The sequence below is a fragment of the Neopsephotus bourkii genome, unplaced genomic scaffold, assembly GCF_033783945.1.
Source record: "Neopsephotus bourkii isolate Nb327-2 ecotype Australia unplaced genomic scaffold, CSIRO-AGI_Nbou_v1 NB_1792, whole genome shotgun sequence".
NCBI classification, from domain to species: domain Eukaryota; kingdom Metazoa; phylum Chordata; class Aves; order Psittaciformes; family Psittacidae; genus Neopsephotus; species Neopsephotus bourkii.
Genome location: NW_026902266.1, coordinates 12,840,615 through 12,857,977, shown reverse-complemented (window position 1 = coordinate 12,857,977; position 17,363 = coordinate 12,840,615). Strand labels below are relative to the sequence as shown.

General features: G+C 42.0%; 1 protein-coding gene and 1 long non-coding RNA gene across 5 annotated transcripts in view; both read right to left on the bottom strand.

Annotated features, from left to right (window-relative positions):
* Nucleotides 1–10,851, bottom strand: part of USP47 (ubiquitin specific peptidase 47) — a 58,355-nt gene extending 47,504 nt beyond the window's left edge. The window contains exon 1 of one of the 3 annotated variants that reach the window (XM_061380211.1): nucleotides 10,697–10,851. In XM_061380211.1, coding sequence (XP_061236195.1) covers nucleotides 10,697–10,735 — 39 coding nt within the window. In that variant the 5' untranslated portion in view covers nucleotides 10,736–10,851. The remainder of the gene's footprint in view (nucleotides 1–10,696) is intronic. The other 2 variants (XM_061380210.1, XM_061380209.1) reach the window with 2 other exon arrangements.
* A 2,510-nt stretch (nucleotides 10,852–13,361) lies between these two features.
* Nucleotides 13,362–17,363, bottom strand: part of LOC133226558 (uncharacterized) — a 66,571-nt gene continuing 62,569 nt past the window's right edge. The window contains exons 5-6 of one of the 2 annotated variants that reach the window (XR_009729554.1): nucleotides 14,056–14,228; nucleotides 13,362–13,978 (exon numbers count right to left, since the gene is read on the bottom strand). This is a non-coding gene — a long non-coding RNA (uncharacterized LOC133226558). The remainder of the gene's footprint in view (nucleotides 13,979–14,055; nucleotides 14,229–17,363) is intronic. The other variant, XR_009729553.1, reaches the window with a different exon arrangement.

Below are 17,363 nucleotides of genomic sequence, written 5' to 3'. Positions count from 1 at the left end.
TTATTCACTGTAAGGGTGGTGAGGCACTGGAATGGCTTGCCCAGGGAAGCTGTGAATGCTCCATCCCTGGCAGTGTTCAGAGCCAGGCTGGACAGAGCCTTGGGTGACATGGTTTAGTGTGATGTGTCCCTGCCAATGGCAGGGGGGTTGGAACCAGATGATCTTAAGGTCCTTTCCAAGCCTAACTATTCTATGATTCTATACAATTACATAAGCATACCTATGTATTCTGGCACCTCAACACGTAAGATTGATGAATTAACAAGTTACTAATAACACTTCACACATACATAGAGGTCTAAAAACTCTGAAAATGGCAACATTTCAGTTATACAAGCAGTTAAAGCTTGAACAGCTGCAGCTGCTGCCAGAAGTAGTTATCTTGCTCCACCTGGTTATTTCCACCCCAACACTGTCCCCTTTCTTGTGTTGGCACAAATGGTCATGCAACTGTATGTTGAGAGGTCTCAGATACTTAATCCTTCTTAAAATTAATCATTTCTGGTTGGTTTTTCAGGGAGTTAGCTTTAACCTGAGTCAGTCCTCCAGGTTCTCAACAGAATCCCTAATTCTCCTGGAAAAGGACCAAGTGATATAACAGTCCCAGCAGAGGAGGAGTATTTTACAAGCATGTATTATATGGACTAGTACTTTAATTACTAACACCACCTTGGACATACTGCAACTTTCTTTGGTTTCCTGAATGACTAAAATGACACCCTCCATCCTTATTATGAGTCTCTGTATATGTCATTGCTGCTCACAGGAGGATTAACCCCCCCTTGTATCTTGAATGGCCAAGAATCACACAATATGTAATACCAGGCTGAAATGGACCTTAAGGATCATCTGATCCAATTGTAAAAAGTGCAAGAAGTGCCATTACTGTGGCAATGCTATTGTTTTCACACTCATACCATGCTCACTCCATTTTCCAGCCTGCTGTAGATACAGGGTAACTGCTCCAAACGATGAAAGAAGGCAAGGGCCACACAGGGTTCACTAATGGCCTAAGTGAACCCTAAAAATGCTGTCCTATGGTGGATGACTTAATGCAAGAAGAAGAGGTGCAAAATACAATTCCAGACCTCTGCAATCTTGTTCCTTTTGGGAAAAAAGGGTACATGTTTTATTCTTTTCTCTGCCCCATGGAGATAACGGGTTCATCTGCTGTTTTCAAAGACCACACCACCTCAGAAATGCTAATGAAATTTTAATTTTAAAAAATTCACAGAAGTGTTTGACACCTCACTGAAATAGATTTGTATGCCAGCTGTTAACTCTCACTCCTGTAGAATGCACATGGACAAATCATTTTTTATAAAAGGCTAATACTGCTAACTTTCTAAGTATGTCCAAAAACAACATTATGCTCAAGAAATAAAGAGTATGTTATGAGGCTAGCATTTACATTTCAGAGTTTGCTCCTGCTATTGTGGATTACTGGGTTATTTGTAAAAACATTTATAAAAGAATGACAACCAGAAAAAAAGTTCGCATAGGGCCAGAAGTAAGTGCCTGTATTCAAGGCGTTCAAAAGACTACAGAAAATGATACACTGGGAGAGTGCCTATCTGGAAACAGCTGAACTAGGGATGAAAACATTTACTCTTCAGTTTTAAAGAGGCTATTTTCCAACCAAGTTCTGTACTTGGACAGACTTAAAATGTTTCTCTTTAGAAAGTCTTGAAGAACCAGTCTTCTTACACCTATCTCCTAATGGTTTTTTAAATATGGTAAATTAAGGTGATTCAAGATTAACAACTTCCTTAAAAAAAAAAAAAAAAGAAAAAAAATAATGTAGCAACTGTCAGTAATGAAGAGCACAAATATTGCCTGGTCATGCCTACAGATGACACAAGTAGTCTAACAGTTTCGTGTTATTAAATTAAGGGGTAACAAAGAATACAGTATCAACATACTGAGTTTTAAAATCTAAATAGTTTTAACTACGGGATATTTTGCGTATTTCCCTCTTTCTTAAAGGTTATAATTTCAACTGATGGTATTTTCTTTCATTCTATAACCCAGAATTGTTTAATTTCCAAGAGCTTTTGTAACCAGAGTATAATAATTGTGAGGATTAAATGAAGTTTGCTGTATTTGCAAACTATCTGCCAGCCTCTAGGCCTTCATTACATTACAGACTTTATACTCAGATCGGAAACAGCCTCATCTTTATAGACTGCATCTTCCCTCCACATTTTTAATTGCCACGCTCCTTTTCTTAAAAAACAACCAAAACCAAATTTCTCGCTTTTATATATACACCTATAATCAGACAATTTGTTTTCCATGGAGGGTGACAGAAGCAGCGGATGTGCTTTCACATTTGTCCACCGTTCCTTCAAGTATGGAACTACCATGAACTTTTTATAAACACTTATCTATGCTACTAATATTTTAAAGGACTTTCTGCCAGCCCGAGTTGGAAATGCAGTGTTAGCATAAAAACATACTGGAATCTGAGCAAAAATTGAAAGTTTTCTCTTTCTGGACAATTTTGAAATGAAGGTTTACTTCACTATGAAATCACCAGCTGACATGTATTTAAAAAAAAAAAAAAAGACTCTTGTACAATTGAAAGATTAAAAAACGTGAATAGAGGTAATTTTAAACTCTTTAATAATACTCTAATTTTAAACTGTCCACCCGCTGCTGGGGAAGGATAAAGAGAAGCTGAATAGCAAGGACAGGACAAGAGGAGATGGCCTCAAGCTGCATCAGGGAGGTTTAGACTGGGTATTAAGGTGAGTCAGCAGGGATTCCTTGTGTAGTTCTCTCGCAATGCTGCACAGAATAAAGGATAAAAGTGAGGAACATAAGCACGGATGAAGCCTGGACATAAACTCTATCTGGTACCACTACATCAAAGGGCTCTAGGGATAACATGGAACAAAAGCACAGTGTCTCCACAGAAGGTATAGATACTACAAGGTATATACAAGGAAGGACACAGATAATTTTCCCATGTTTACTGATGAAAATATTCTATTTATTGAATACAGGTACCACTTTCAATTGTTATTTTTTTAATGCCTTCACTGTTACTGATCTCAACACAATACATACACAAATCAATAAACACACCTGCCTCAATCCTTTAGCTCTTATAGTACTCTGCCAGACTTCTTCAAAAAATATTTACACCTGTTTTCAAACCTTAGTTACAGTGAAAACTTTCACAGTCTATAAAGTATATCTTGCTCAGTATTTTTGTCAGTGACAGGGACAGTGGGATTGAGTGTGCCCTCAGCAAGTTTGCCGATGACACCAAGCTGTGTGGTTTGGCTGATATGCTGGAGGGAAGGAATGCCACCCAGAGGGACCTTGATGTGCTTGTGAGGTGGGCTGATGCCAATCTCATGATGTTTAACCATGACAAGTGCAAGGTCCCACACCTGGGTCGGGGCAATCCCAGGCACAGCTACAGGTTGGACAGAGAAAAGATTCAGAGCAGCCCTGCGGAGAAGGATGTGGGAGTGCTGATCAATGAGAAATTTAATGTGAGCCAGCAGTGTGTGCTCACAGCCCAGAAAGCCAACGATATCCTGGGCTGCATCAAGAGGAGCGTGACCAGCAGGTCAAAGGAGGTGATCCTGCCCCTCTACTCTGCTCTCGTGAGACCTCACTTGGAGTACTGTGTGCAGTTCTGGTGTCCTCAACATAAAAAGGACATGGATCTGTTGGAACAAGTCCAGAGAAAGGCCACGAGGATCAAGGGTCTGGAGCACCTCCCGTATGGAGACAGGCTGAGAAAGTTGGGGCTGTTCAGCCCGGAGAAGAGAAGGATGCGGGGAAACCTCATAGCAGCCTTCCAGTATCTGAAGGCGGTCTATAGGGATGCTGGGGAAGGACTCTTCGTTAGGGACTGCAGTGATAGGACAAGGGGTAATGGGTTAAAACTTAAACAGGGGAAGTTTAGATTGGGTATAAGGAAGAAGCTTTTTACTGTGAGGGTGGTGATGCACTGGAATGGTTTGCCTAGGGAAGTTGTGAATGCTCCATCCCTGACAGTGCTCAAGGCCAGGCTCAAGGGCCCTGGGTATCATGGTTTAGTGTGAGGTGTCCCTGGCCATGGCAGGGGGGTTGGAACATGATGATCTTAAGGTCCTTTCCAACCCTAACTATTCTATGATTCTAAGTATATTCCTCACACAGCTTCAAAACTATAGGGCATTCATCCATCCTATGCTTCCTCATTAAAAGGCTTTCATCACATGTGACTATTGAGAAGAGACATGCAGCACAATTAAGTAGCTCTAAGCTATTCACAGAACTGTCAATCTAAAAATAATCTGTTGTGATTTTTCAGACACACTTATGGTATCCCTGTGGTCACAATCTCAAAGATTAAAATGACTCAAGTGATTTTTACCAGTTTGTCTTCCATTTTTTTTAACATGGCCAACATGTTCTTTTTAGAAATTATTTCATCTGTTAATCCTGTGATTTGCTCAGTGTAACCTGATTATATGTCAAGCACTGCAGAAACCAAAGAAAATACTATACACTTCACAGTGGCTGAAACCATGACAAAGTTGGTTATACTTTTATTAGAAGTTTATAAAAAATTCCAGACTTCCTAGTATGTTCAATTATCAGTTCTTTAGTTACTAGTGGCACTGGCTTTAGAGTATTTTGTTCAAGAAAAATAGCAAAATGTTAAATAGAAGGCTCACCTGAAGGCATATCATCTTAATTCGCAAAGGGACAGCACACAGCATATCAGTTTTAAACGTTCACGAAAGGAATTTAAAACTTTTTCAAACTGAATAAAAGGCTGAATGTGTACATGCAACTCAATTACTGAATTTTCTAGACACTTAACTCTCATTTAGCTTCTTCCATAAAACCCAATGTAATTTCAAATACAAAAGAAACAGTGGAGAGCTGTGACTGGATATATGAACATCTATACATATTTTAGTGTATTACATCAATTGTAATGAAACAGAGAAAAAAAGTTTAAAATAATACACTCGACATACACCACAGCAAGTTTAATTCTGAGAAGACTAAAACATGTAAGTCAAGGGTAACAGAAAGTCAAGGTACTGGTCTGTTTCAGTATGTCTCTGCAAGTATCTTGTATTAATATCAATACATTCAAACAGTAAAAGCAAGCTGGATAGTAATGATTTTCATCAGTATTTGTGCAGTGGGATAATTCATATTAAACCTATGACGCAAGGCCACATTGATCAAAATCCAGAGTTTTTAAAAATAACAGAAAACAGGCTTTATTTAAAAATGGCAGCAAACAAAGAACTAGAAACCTGCTTAATGAAATTTTGAGTTCAAGAAAGAGTATAGAACATATCACTGACAGATCTTTAAAGTATTCCCTGCCTCCAGATAACTACTTTACAGCTTAAGAAAAAGTTCATTACTAGTTTGAAAAACTGTGTGATTTGGAAACATTAATAACCAGTGACCCACAAAACACGAGAGAAAACTGCATTTCTTGTTTGTGGTGATGTTCTAAATGTATTACTGAAGCGGAGTGTGAGTGTAAGGAGGGGCCTGGGGGAGAGACATGATGTTATTTAGTTGTTTAATTATTCTACTGAATAATAACTTTAGCTAGCAGTGTTTAAAGTACCAACTACTAGCATTTAAGGTACCAACTACCTAAGAGGTAGCTGGTACCTCTTAAGACAAAAACTTTACACCATATGATTTCAAGGTGCTATTAATTATTCTGATTATCTTATACAACAGATTAAACAGACAGATATATATAGAAGTGGAACTAAACTGCAACTGAGAAGCCCAGTGGCTGAACAAAGCAGGGAAAGATCTTGCGTTCTACTCTCATGCCTCATTCACCAAACTAAATTACTGAGTATTGTGTGCAGTTCTGGTGTCCTCAACATAAAAAGGACATGGATCTGTTGGAACAAGTCCAGAGGAGGGCCACAAGAATGATCAGGGGACTGGAGCACCTCCCGTATGAAGATCAGCTGAGAAAGTTGGGACTGCTCAGCCTGGAGAAGAGAAGGCTGTGTGGAGACCTCATAGGAACCTTCCAGTATCTGAAGGGGGCATATAGGGATGCTGGGGATGGACTCTTCATTAGGGACTATAGTGATAGGACAAGGGGTAATGGGTTAAAACTTAAACAGGGGAAGTTTAGATTGGATAGAAGGAGGAAATTCTTTCCTGTTAGGGTGGTGAGGCACTGGAATAGGTTGCCCAAGGAGGTTGTGAATGCTCCATCACTGGCAGCGTTCAAGGCCAGGTTGGACAAGGCCTTGGGTGATATGGTTTAGAGTGAGGTGTCCCTGCCCATGGCAAGGGGGTTGGAGCTTGATGATCTTAAGGTCCTTTCCAACCCTAACCATTCTATGATTCTATGATTCTGTGATTCTAATATCATTCAGAAAGAGCCTGTTTGCAAGGACCAAATAACTTGGTGGAAGTCTGGATGGATTTTCTGTTTGTTTCCTAGCTTTGATTTCCAGACTATCTTCTTGGTCAGTGAAGGAGTCAGTTTCTCTGTTTGTCACAATCATTCCTTTATATTCTACAACACAGCGAAAGAGAAGGCAAACAGGAAAAACTGATAACACAAGCTGTAACCACTTGTAGAATCTTTTAATACATAGGAATGAAAGAACAAGGATGCCATCAGCACCGAAGATAACAGCATCCCTTTACTAAACAGAATTGCAAAATACCTTAACCACATTCCTGCTCTCCTAATGAAGTTAGTGTGATACCCATCAAGATATGTATTTTATTTGTTCAATGCGGAAGATTAAAATGGATTCATTAACGTAGTGATGAAAAGACTCACATTATTTAGCTGAGAACTTGGATCATCATCTTTGATGCAATGGCAGCAAGTAGAAAGCATATATATTTATTCTGACAGGCGTACTTTTGGACAGTTCATGCTGGAACACACTGAGAAAGAATCTGAACAGCATTTATTTAGTTTGTGGCATAGACACTTCAAAAGCTTTCTGGCAGAAGATACTTTTTGTACTCTGACCGATTGTGGCCAATATTCACTAAGCTATGATGCATCCTGATTTTCAAGGAAAGTCCTAGTAAAGTTCATTTACATTACCAGTAATCAAAAATATTCATCTAACTTTCTCATCAACTGTGTTGATTAGACAACTCTGCTGCTTTGTATCTGGGGTAGATCTGCATAAAGTTTCAAGTCTACTTCTCTAAGAAACACTGACAGCCGGTGTTTTCTCTTCTAATAGCCCATTTTCTTCTTATTTTCATTATTACCTTACTTACACTGTTCCCCTTCCCAGGGTTACTGGGTTTTACTAGACTAATGGGGAAACTGACACCTAACAAGACAACAATTTTTTAAGAACATGCTTAGCTTTCACTATCGGCATGCAGCAATGTCTTGTATGTTACTCAACGCCTTCTGGGTTTTTTCCAGATACAAAAGACAACTAAATGAACAACTTATCTTTCAGATTAAGAAATTACAGGAGTTGAGGACTGGAACGGAAAGGAATATGGACCAGTTCACAATGAACACCAGATCTAGTGAACAGGGATTCTCACTGCCCCAACCATAATGAATTACTGGGCAGACAATTACAGGAACAGTTGGGAAAACATTAGGCAGTGGTAGGGATGCAAGAACAAATTTACTCAATGCCTGTATAACTTGGGCAAAAATCTCAATATAAAAAAGAAAAAACAACACTGGGTATTAGAAACTGTTTCAATACATCTGTTCCAAATGAAAAAGAAATTTACGCCAAAGTTATGAACAAGAGAAAATAATGAGGCCCTGATTACCTGTACTGCATGGATGCAGCTGAACGTATCTTAACATTTGAAAGAAAAATGTTCATGAAACTAATAAAAGATTCTCTAAGTGCAGCAGTGAAACTGCTAGTATCTTGTGTCCATGAAAACATGCTATTACTCTTTACAAAAGTTAATGAAAAAATCCACACAATATACTTTTTAAACTGCAATATGAGCTGCTGTCAGCATACAGATATGTATACATACAAACTGAAGACTTGTAAACAACGTAATACCTATGTTTCTCTTCTTAAAACACAGAGGCTGATGATGTTACACGCATCTCCTACTACAATATCTACCATGCATCACGTGAACTTGTTGACAAGAACCAACTTTCTTTTCCCATCCGCTCTTTTAGATGAGTAGTCATTCCCCAGATCAGACTGAAGCAAGTATTGCACTTCTTGCTCCTTTACACTGGAATTCAAATGAAAAACTCAGCTGTGTACTCATTTTTAACAGACATCAGTTTACACCCCAGTTTAGACTTTGAGACAGCGCAAGACAGGGACTTATCCAAGCAACAGCACTCAGCCTGTTGGGAAGGGACAAAACCCATGAACTACAATCCTTTAGCCATCCCTAAAGGGCAGAACTGAAACTCCAAATGAATGACATAATAGGAATATTTAGAAGGCTCTTGAGAATTCAGAGACCTCAAGAATTCTGTTTACCCATAACTGACAGTGTTCTCTGCAATGAGACTATTACTGAATCTCAGAAGGACTTAATGTGAATGCTGTAGCATAACATTTGTTACAGATCCTATCACTGAAACTGAAATTAGGATATACTGAAAAACACTGGGAAAGTTGAAGCTAAACTTCTAGTGCAACAGAACTATACCTAACCAGATGGGCTTAACATCAATAATTAATCTTTTCTTCCTCCTCAATTTGATTTTGTTTTTAGTCTGTTCAGTTTTGTTTACTTATAGAATGCATAGGGGTACAGTACAGAACTTAAGAAAATCTGGTGAGGAAAAGCAACCTCACACTAGTGCTACCTCTGTACAAAGTTTACAGATTTCACAGTGTGTGTTTAAGATAGCCACACCTATAACAGCATGTATTCATCTTTCTTTAGCCATATTTCCCCTCCCTACAGATAAAAGTGCATTCAAAATCCTAGCCAGAGGAGCCAGTTAAAAATACACATCTGAATCATATGTATATACTGAACACAACTTTAAAGCCAACAGGGATACTATTAATAAATATAACTAAACCACCTCAGCTTGCTGCTTTTATTAATCACCTTGTCAGTTCCAGTTAACTACAACTAACACCACAAGGTTTCTCCTGCTGATTTCCTTCATGCTTGTTTAGTTTTAAAATTAAATATTTCAATATACTAGGTAGTATCTTCTATCCTTAGTCTTTGCCCTTGGAGATTTATTTTTTATTTTTTTTTAACACTCCGTCCCTTGTCTGAAGTTCCTGGAGGTTTCCCCTTCTTGTAAAAAGTCTTATCATAGTTCTTGAAACCTTAGGATTTTAAGAAAGCAAACAGGTAAAGTTACCTTTGTCCTACATACATCCTGTACTTATCTGTACAAGAGCATACACAAAAATTTGTTTCTAAAATTCTGGTTTCACCAGTCTGCTCAAAGATACCACTTAAGGATCAGCTCCCAGTTTTGCTAAACTCTACAAAATTGAAGTCCTTGACTCATAAAGCTTCCTGTACGAATACATGATGGGAAAAGTAGATGTAACAAACCACTGACATTTGACCAAAAAAAAAAACCAGGAAGGGGTTAATTAGAACAGTAAAACTGTCTGAAAAGTTGGCTGAACATGTAAGTGTACTTGCTCACGAAATAGTTTCTGCTACTGCTACTCTACAAATAATTGTTTGCAAACATTTCACGCCATCACTCAAAGATGTTCTGAACATCTGTCCTCTGAACAGTACAGCTCCTACTTGACACGTGTCATTTGCCTATCGCTGCAGGACAGAGCCTTAGCCTTCCTCTTTCATGCAGGTTCTTATCTTTAGTCTATGGCAAAAAACAAGCCTTCTCCCTTCTTCCTGCAGCAGGGAAGGGACGTGGGGCCCACAATAAAGGAAACTCATCGTCCTGCTGAGCCAGCCCACATTTTCCCCAGTACTCACCGCAAGCACTACCGCCCGTTTTCTGCAGCACTTCGCACCGGCGCCGGGCAGACACGGAGCCGCCCCACAAACTCGGCGACGGCCCCCCGGCTGCGATTTCGCACGTCGGCCCCTTTCCCTCAACCGAGGACGGGCTCAGACACCCATAGCTAAGCCTCACCACCGAGGCCTGCTGTCTCCTCTGCCCCCGCCTTCGAGGTCGCTCACCAGGGACCCCTGGTCCCTGCCGGCCCGAGGACAGGCCGCCCTCCTGGATAGCTCCGCACACAATCACTGACACGGGGAGCGGCCTGACGAACGGCCCAGCGCAGGCGCCGGCGGCCCGGCCCCGGCGCCACGCAGGCCGGCCTCCCCGCATACCGCCACAGACAGGTGCAGCTCTCCAGCCACCGCCGGGCCCCTGCGTAGCCGAGACTCGGCCCTGGCCTCCTCCACTCCACTCCAGCCCACACAGAAAAACCTCCCCTTCTCCAGCTGCGCACCGCCGTTCGCCCAGGCCCGGCCCTCCGTGGGCAAAGGCTGCCCAGCCCCCTCACAAAGACGAGCCCTTCCCCCCTCCCGCCGGGCCTCACAGTCAGACAGAGAAGCCGAGCCAGGCCGGGCCGGGCCTCCTCCACCCCCTCCTCGGCCAACCTCAGCACCTCGGGCCTCCCGCAAGCCGCGGGGGGGGGAGGGGGTCGGGCGGCCGCCGCCGCCGCCGCCGCCACCACCACCGCCGCCGCCGCCTCCCCCTCCGGAGCCCACTCTAAAGTTCCCCTGCTCCAGCCCCGCTCCACCTCACCTCTTTGGGGACGAGCTGGTTCTCTTCGCTGGGAACCATGGCCGGTAGCGCGGCGCTGAGCCCGCAGCAGGCTGAGCGGAGCGGAGCAGAGCGTCGGCGTCAGCAGCGGGAGGCGGGGAGACGCCAGCAGCTCATCCTCATCCTCCTCCTCCTCCTCTGCCACCGCCCCAGCCGGTGAGGGTAGCAGCACAACCCCCGCGGCCCCCGCCAATCAATGGAGAAAATGGCCACCGGCAGCGCTCTCGCGAGAATCGATTGAACTAAAGTCGCCGCGTTTGCTTTGCTACGGCCGTGGCGTATTAGGGTTTCTCAGCCGAGGTGCGCAGTTGTAGGCCAAGTACGAGGAGCGGTGTAGTAGATGAAATTCCTGCAGGCGGTCAGGGCAGAGCTGCAAATATTGTTCGACTGTCGTTTCGTACCTCCCTTCACGTTACCCTAGCTCAGAGAGCAGCGGCGGGAAATGTCGCCTGTGGAGAGGCCGGGCCGTGGGGAGAGTAGCAAGGGATTAAAACTGAATTGTGGTAGGTAAACAGGGAGGAGGTAGCGTGTCTGGAGAACATGGCCTGCAGGTGTGGGAGAGAGCTTTTCAGGGCTTCTGTCGGCGCGGGGGGCTCGCGTAAGCAGGGCTCCAGTTCTGGCCCCTTGCCCTGACGTAATGGAAGGCCTAGAAGCCAGCCAGCACCCCCTAGCTCTGTAACGCCCGGTTTCTTTCAGCCCGCTCTGCTACTGCGAGGAGCTCTCCCAGAGCTATGAAGCACACGGGCTGCGCTTTTCAGTTTTAACTCGGTTGCATGCTTTTGTTTTTCCTTCACATCTGGGTATGACCAGCTTAGATGTGGGGTTAGAGTTGAAGGAGGAGTGAGAGAAGTAAGCACAACTGCTGCTACTAATGAGCAGGCCCTCTTCTTGATGGCCTGAAGTTGTGCTTTGAAGTTGTACTGTGAAGTTAGACATGTGCTTACTTCTCTGTGAATTTACGGTTAATAGTCTTCACATGAAAGGTTACTAATGTGGCATCACTTGGCTGTTGATTTTTGTCTACAACAAGCTTAAATACATGTTTGTCATGCTACCTGAGGCACACTAAAAGCCAAATACCAATCACTAGAATTATTAAAACACACATTAATAGAAATGCAATTATACATTAATGTCTACTTCATTGCAGAATAATTCATAAGTGAAAAAAAAATCTATTTGGTGAATGGAGTGGTACATTTTTGTAAAACTATTTTTCTTGTTATTTTAGTGTCCTCTTGTGGAAAAATGGAGAATTGAGGATGCTTTTCGGTTTTATGTCCAAGAACATTCATGTTTGGGGTAATTTTCAAAACCCATTGTATTGAAAGGGTTTTTTTAAATCTTTTGTGAATATTTAGGAAAATTAAATTGCCTCCTTTTTAATGTCCAAAATATGTAACTTCTCAGATTCCTCTCAGTCACCTTGCTTTTTTCAAAGGTGAGAGAAATACCATGTTTTGCAGTCAGGAAATGTTATTAGTATTTATGTTAGTGTACTATATTAACACTTTAAAAGTGCTTCAAAGAAGTCTTGGAAAAACAACATCAGTAGTTTTATTTTCAAGTTTCCTATGGTAGGTGCTAAGTTTCCTTTTTTTCAGTTGGGCTCCTTGAGCTAAGCACAGAAATACCCTCATTGAAAACTTAACTGGAAGCTTTTTTTAAGTGTATTTTTTGCCTGTTTTTCATGACATAATATGCAATTACATTGGCATGTTTATCTAATAAAGGTTGGGAGGTTCTTTGAAACAGGACCTCTTGCCCTCTAGTTTTAAAACATGTTGCACCTGAAAGCCCCTCACCTTAGACATTTGAGTTCTAATGTGATGAAATCAAGCATCAAGGGAGGATCCTGAAGAGTCCCTTGCTTTTAAGATACTTCATGTTAAGCAGAGGGTTGTGGAGATACCTCTCCACAAGAGGGAAAAATATGCAAACAAGTTATTTAAGATGTAAGGAAGTACTATTGTGAAGAAGAGAAATTGGTCTCTAAGACTAAATGTTATGCTGGATTTGCAGTTACAGCTAAATTTCTTAGGCTGTTGATAAACTGTTGTCGTGGTTTAAGCCCAGTCAGCCATGCAGCTCACTCACTCCCCCCTTCCCTTCCTCCCCCTGCTCCTGGAGGGATGGGAAGGAGAATCAAAAGAATATAACTAACTCCCATGGGCTGAGATAAGAACAGTCCAGTAACTAAGGTATAACACAAACCACTGCTGCTACCACCAACAATAATAATGATAAAGGAAATAACATAGGAAGAGAATACAACCGCTCACCACCCACCGACCGATACCCCGGCTGACCAAGCAGTGATGCAGCCCTTCCGGATAACTGCCCCCAGTTTATATAGTGGGGATGATGTGCTGTGGCATGGAATACCCCTTTGGCTGGTTTGGGTCAGGTGACTTGTCTCTGCTTCCTCCTGGCTTCCCTTCCTCCATGGCAGGCATGAGACTCAGAAAGTCCTTGGTCAGAGTAAACATCATTACTAAGCGGCAACTGAAAACATCAGTGTTATCAGTGCTGTTCCCAGGCTGAAAGTCAGAAACACAACACTGAACCAGCTACTAAGAAGGAGAAAAATGACTGCTACTGCTGAACCCAGGACAACTATGGTTCAGAGATGGATTAATGAGGGTTGCAAGTGCAGGAGTGTATCAGTTTCCAGCCAGTGACACTTAGCTAGTTCTGGTCAATATTTACCACACTAGTGTATGCATCTTACTAGGGAAAATACAGTTATGCAACATCACTCTGCTAGAGTAAATAGGAGACCTTCATTATACAAGATAATGAACTTTTAAATTAGTCTGGGAATGGGATACCTGCCCTGTCTTCCAGCCTCTTTACTGTTTATGCTTTAAGAATTTCTCCTTCAGTGTAAAAATTCTGTCACTCCTGTTCTGACATCAATATGCAAGATCTAACAAAGAATGACAAGTTTTAAAAACTAAATGGAGGGAGTGCTGCCATGTAGCTCTTTCAGATGCAGTTATATGCTAAGAACTATAGGGGTGCAAAATCTTAAGAAACAGGCAAATGTCAGAATACGTACCCGTACTGTCTTTCCAAAGTAATTTTATCCTACCTGTTTGAAGTGGAAAGCCTCTGTGAAGAGGGTTTGGGATGTCTTTTTTGAAACTCTTCGGTTTTGATTTTTAGAATAGGTTGCTGGTAGGAGACTCATTACCTGTTTCAGAGGTTGGTGGCCCTGTTTGTAGGGTCAGCATTGAGGTGCTTGTTTTCTGCTTCATCGTTCTGTTAAAAAAAAATAACCAACCAACAAACACACACAAACCAAACTCCCCAAAAGCCCCAAACCTGAAGTTTGCAACCTGTGGCAAGTTGCTGATGAATTATCAAAATGACATAGGCATTCTGTATTTGCCAGCAATAGAAGTGTAGCCATGCTGATGCAGTGTTTTCCAAGCTCTTCTGCATTGTCAGCATTTCAAGAAAAAACAGCTGAAGGCTCTTCCCTTTTTAATCTTTAGTAAGTTCACATCTACTGGTAGAAGAAAAGATGTGTGAAAGTTCAGGATACCACTATCCAGCAGTTCGTTGCACTCCGGTTAGTTTGCTGGTCTGAGTCCTGAGTAACATTTCCAGAACTGCACAGGAAGTTTTGAAGCATGCATTTGAAAACCTGTAGCCTGCGGAGTGCACCATCCAGTCCTTTCTATAAGGGGAGGGGGAGAACCAACAACCACCCACCCACAAAAACCCAAACCCCCCAGTAAATTTCGGCCTTACATGGATGGAATGGAAGCAGGAGGAGGGGAGAAAAGGGCAGGTTTATTACGGAGAACAAGTGGTATTTGTGGAAAGTAAAAAAGGGAAAATTACAGAATTCTGCATCTTTAAAGGTGATTTTTGATAGATTTTTATTTCCTTGATCTTAGCTCCCAAATACTAAGCAGGTCAATTAAAGGCTAAAGAATAAATTGAAATCTTTGAAAGGGGAACTCTGATTTTAACTCTCCCCTGCCTCTTGTTAGAAGGAAGGTTTTATATTTTAGCATTTGGGACTGTTTCTTGAATGTGTTAAGTGCTGGAATCAAGGTATTAATTTAAAGGTAAGGAATCATTAAATTTTCTATTATCTGTATCTTAAAAAAAATCTTTTTGTAGTCTTCACTTTCTAAAGTAGTGTATGCAGAATTTTAGGAATCAGTTTCTGAGAGCTGAGAATGCTGTGGCAAATCAAAGCTTTAAATGTGAGATTTTCCATGGGAAAAGTATTCTTTTGCTTTAGAAAGACCATTGTAGTTGGTCTTGTAGGCCTAGTAGGTAGATAGGTAAGCAAGTAGCCCTCTGAAGTTAAACTTCAAGAGATTAAGAAAAACTTGGGTATAAGTGCTGAACATAGTATTCTGCTGTTCTTAAGTAGTGTTTTATCCTACAATCTTGACAAGCATCCAGGTGCTTTTCTGTCCTCTGATACGGTAATTCATACCCAGACCTTTTTAATCAAAACCAGTAGGGGATTATTTTAATTAGCTGCTAAGATTCATTGACATTGTTGCTAAAGATTATATTTTGCTCTGGTTTTGAGACACCAGGTGTTCAGATGTTATCTTAGGAAGTTAGCTTTCTTTTCCATGATAACATTAATCTTATGTATGAATTCCCAAATAAATATGATACCGAAATTATAGTTGTAAAGAGAAATAGAAATCCTGCAGAGAGTTTTGGAGGCCCATGTATTTCTTTAATCACACTAATTCTGTTATCAGTTTGGTTTACCTTTTTCAACAGTCAGTAGTTAAAACTGGAGAGCTATTTCTAGCTTTAGTAGTCTATGCAAAAAAAGTTTGGTCTCCTGATGCACTTGTCGAAACCTTCTTGGTGTCAATGCACTAGCAGGCAAACTTCCACTTTGTGACCTGAGAGTTTGTAAACAGGTGTGAGCTGGTATCATGCTTGGAAATCTGCTGTCTTTTCAAATATGCAGACTAGAAGTGTACTGTATATATCCTCTCTGGAATATGGGCTTGTGTGTTATCTAACCCCTTCTCCAAGGCTGGGAGAGGGTGGGGGGAAAGCATCTCTATTCACAGCAAAGGCTTACCTGTGGGAAAGCAAGAAGAAAGGAGAGTTGCTGTGAGTGCATACCATGGTGGTAATGTCAGTCACCAGAATAGTTCATTTATTTTGGAGGTTCAGCAAAAGCTCACAGTGACATAGCCAATGTATTTAAAAACATTGCATTAACACTTACTGCACATGAAGAATTGCTGTTTGAGAGTCATCTAAGCATGCAAAGACAGCACTAAATAAGACTATGTAATATGCAAAAATAACAGAGTAGCTTAGGTTTGCATGGGCTGCTCTCGAAATGGATACCCCAAGTATTTATAGCTGCCCTTGGGTCCAGGGGATTTAAATAGTTCAGGTTTGCATTAGGGGTTCCCAATAACCCTTCAGATCAAATCTAGTGACGTTTAATATTACAAGCAAGTGCTAATTATAGTGCTATTTGTACAATCAGGAAGTGGTTTCCCATCCTCAGCAAGTCCTAGCACATAGGGAACTTCATCCTGGCCTTCCCCTGGATGAAACATGTTTTCTTCACCTTTTCTTCATAAGCTGTCATGATTATCAGCATAAAGCGGTAGCTTGCAGCTGCCTGGGCTTCACCTCATCTCTCACTGAGGGGAGGGAAGGAATTGCAGCAGTTGGCATATTTTGACTGTGCCGTTTCATGGCTTTGAGTGCAAGGGGAGTACCTGCAGCAAGATCTGTGCTCTGTCTTGTGACATGATCTGTCTCTGCCCTCTCTGTACAGCCAGCCTTCTGTACTGAGGAGGGGGTGGAAAGCAGGAGGGGTCTGTCACCTCTCTTCCCATTTCTTCATGAATGCTGCTTACTGAGCGTGTTTAATGTGGTGTCTTTCTGCTTTGCTCTGTGCCCTCACTAACCATTTTCTTCCACTGGTGATGGGAAGAATCTTGTCTTTTGAGCAGTATTTTGGCATGGCCTGGGTTATAACTGGTTTAGGATTGCTGTGGGGAGAGGAGTGGCTCTCCATGTGTCATGATTCTTCCTGACGGGGCGTTCTCCTTTCTGTCACAGGAGGGCCATGTGTTTGCAGCCCTGTAGCTTTCTGCTTGGGCAGTCTACATACACTGTGGTAGGGGCTCAGAGCATCCTGCAATGAGGTGTTACTAAAGTAGCTTTTAGCTGGTGTGTGTATAGCTGTTGGGAGGCTCAGTCTAAAACCTGCTGCTGGCACCGTAGTTCTCCAAGCTCAGCCTTGTCCCTGTTTTGCAATAGGCTGTCCCTTGAGCATCTACAGATTTCTTGGGCTTTAAGGGATAGTCTGCTGTGGGGGTTGCTGAGCTCTTTCTTGCACAAATTACTGTAGCTTTACCTTTGGCAGCGGTGAAGGGAGGTGACAGAGGTCTTGCATAGCGTTTAAAATGTCAGCTGCCAGTCTAGAGCAGCTGCCAGCAATGGAGCTCTGGCAGGGACAGGGCGAATGTGGAAAATGTTAGTGTGGACACAAGCATGAGTCAAGCTGGGCAGCGACTTGTGTACAGAGTATCCTGATGTTGGTAAAATGCCCGTTGAAATCTCCCAGCAAATTGTCTCCTGTGTTGCTTGAGTTATATATAAGGACATGCTACAGGCTCTTGGCTGT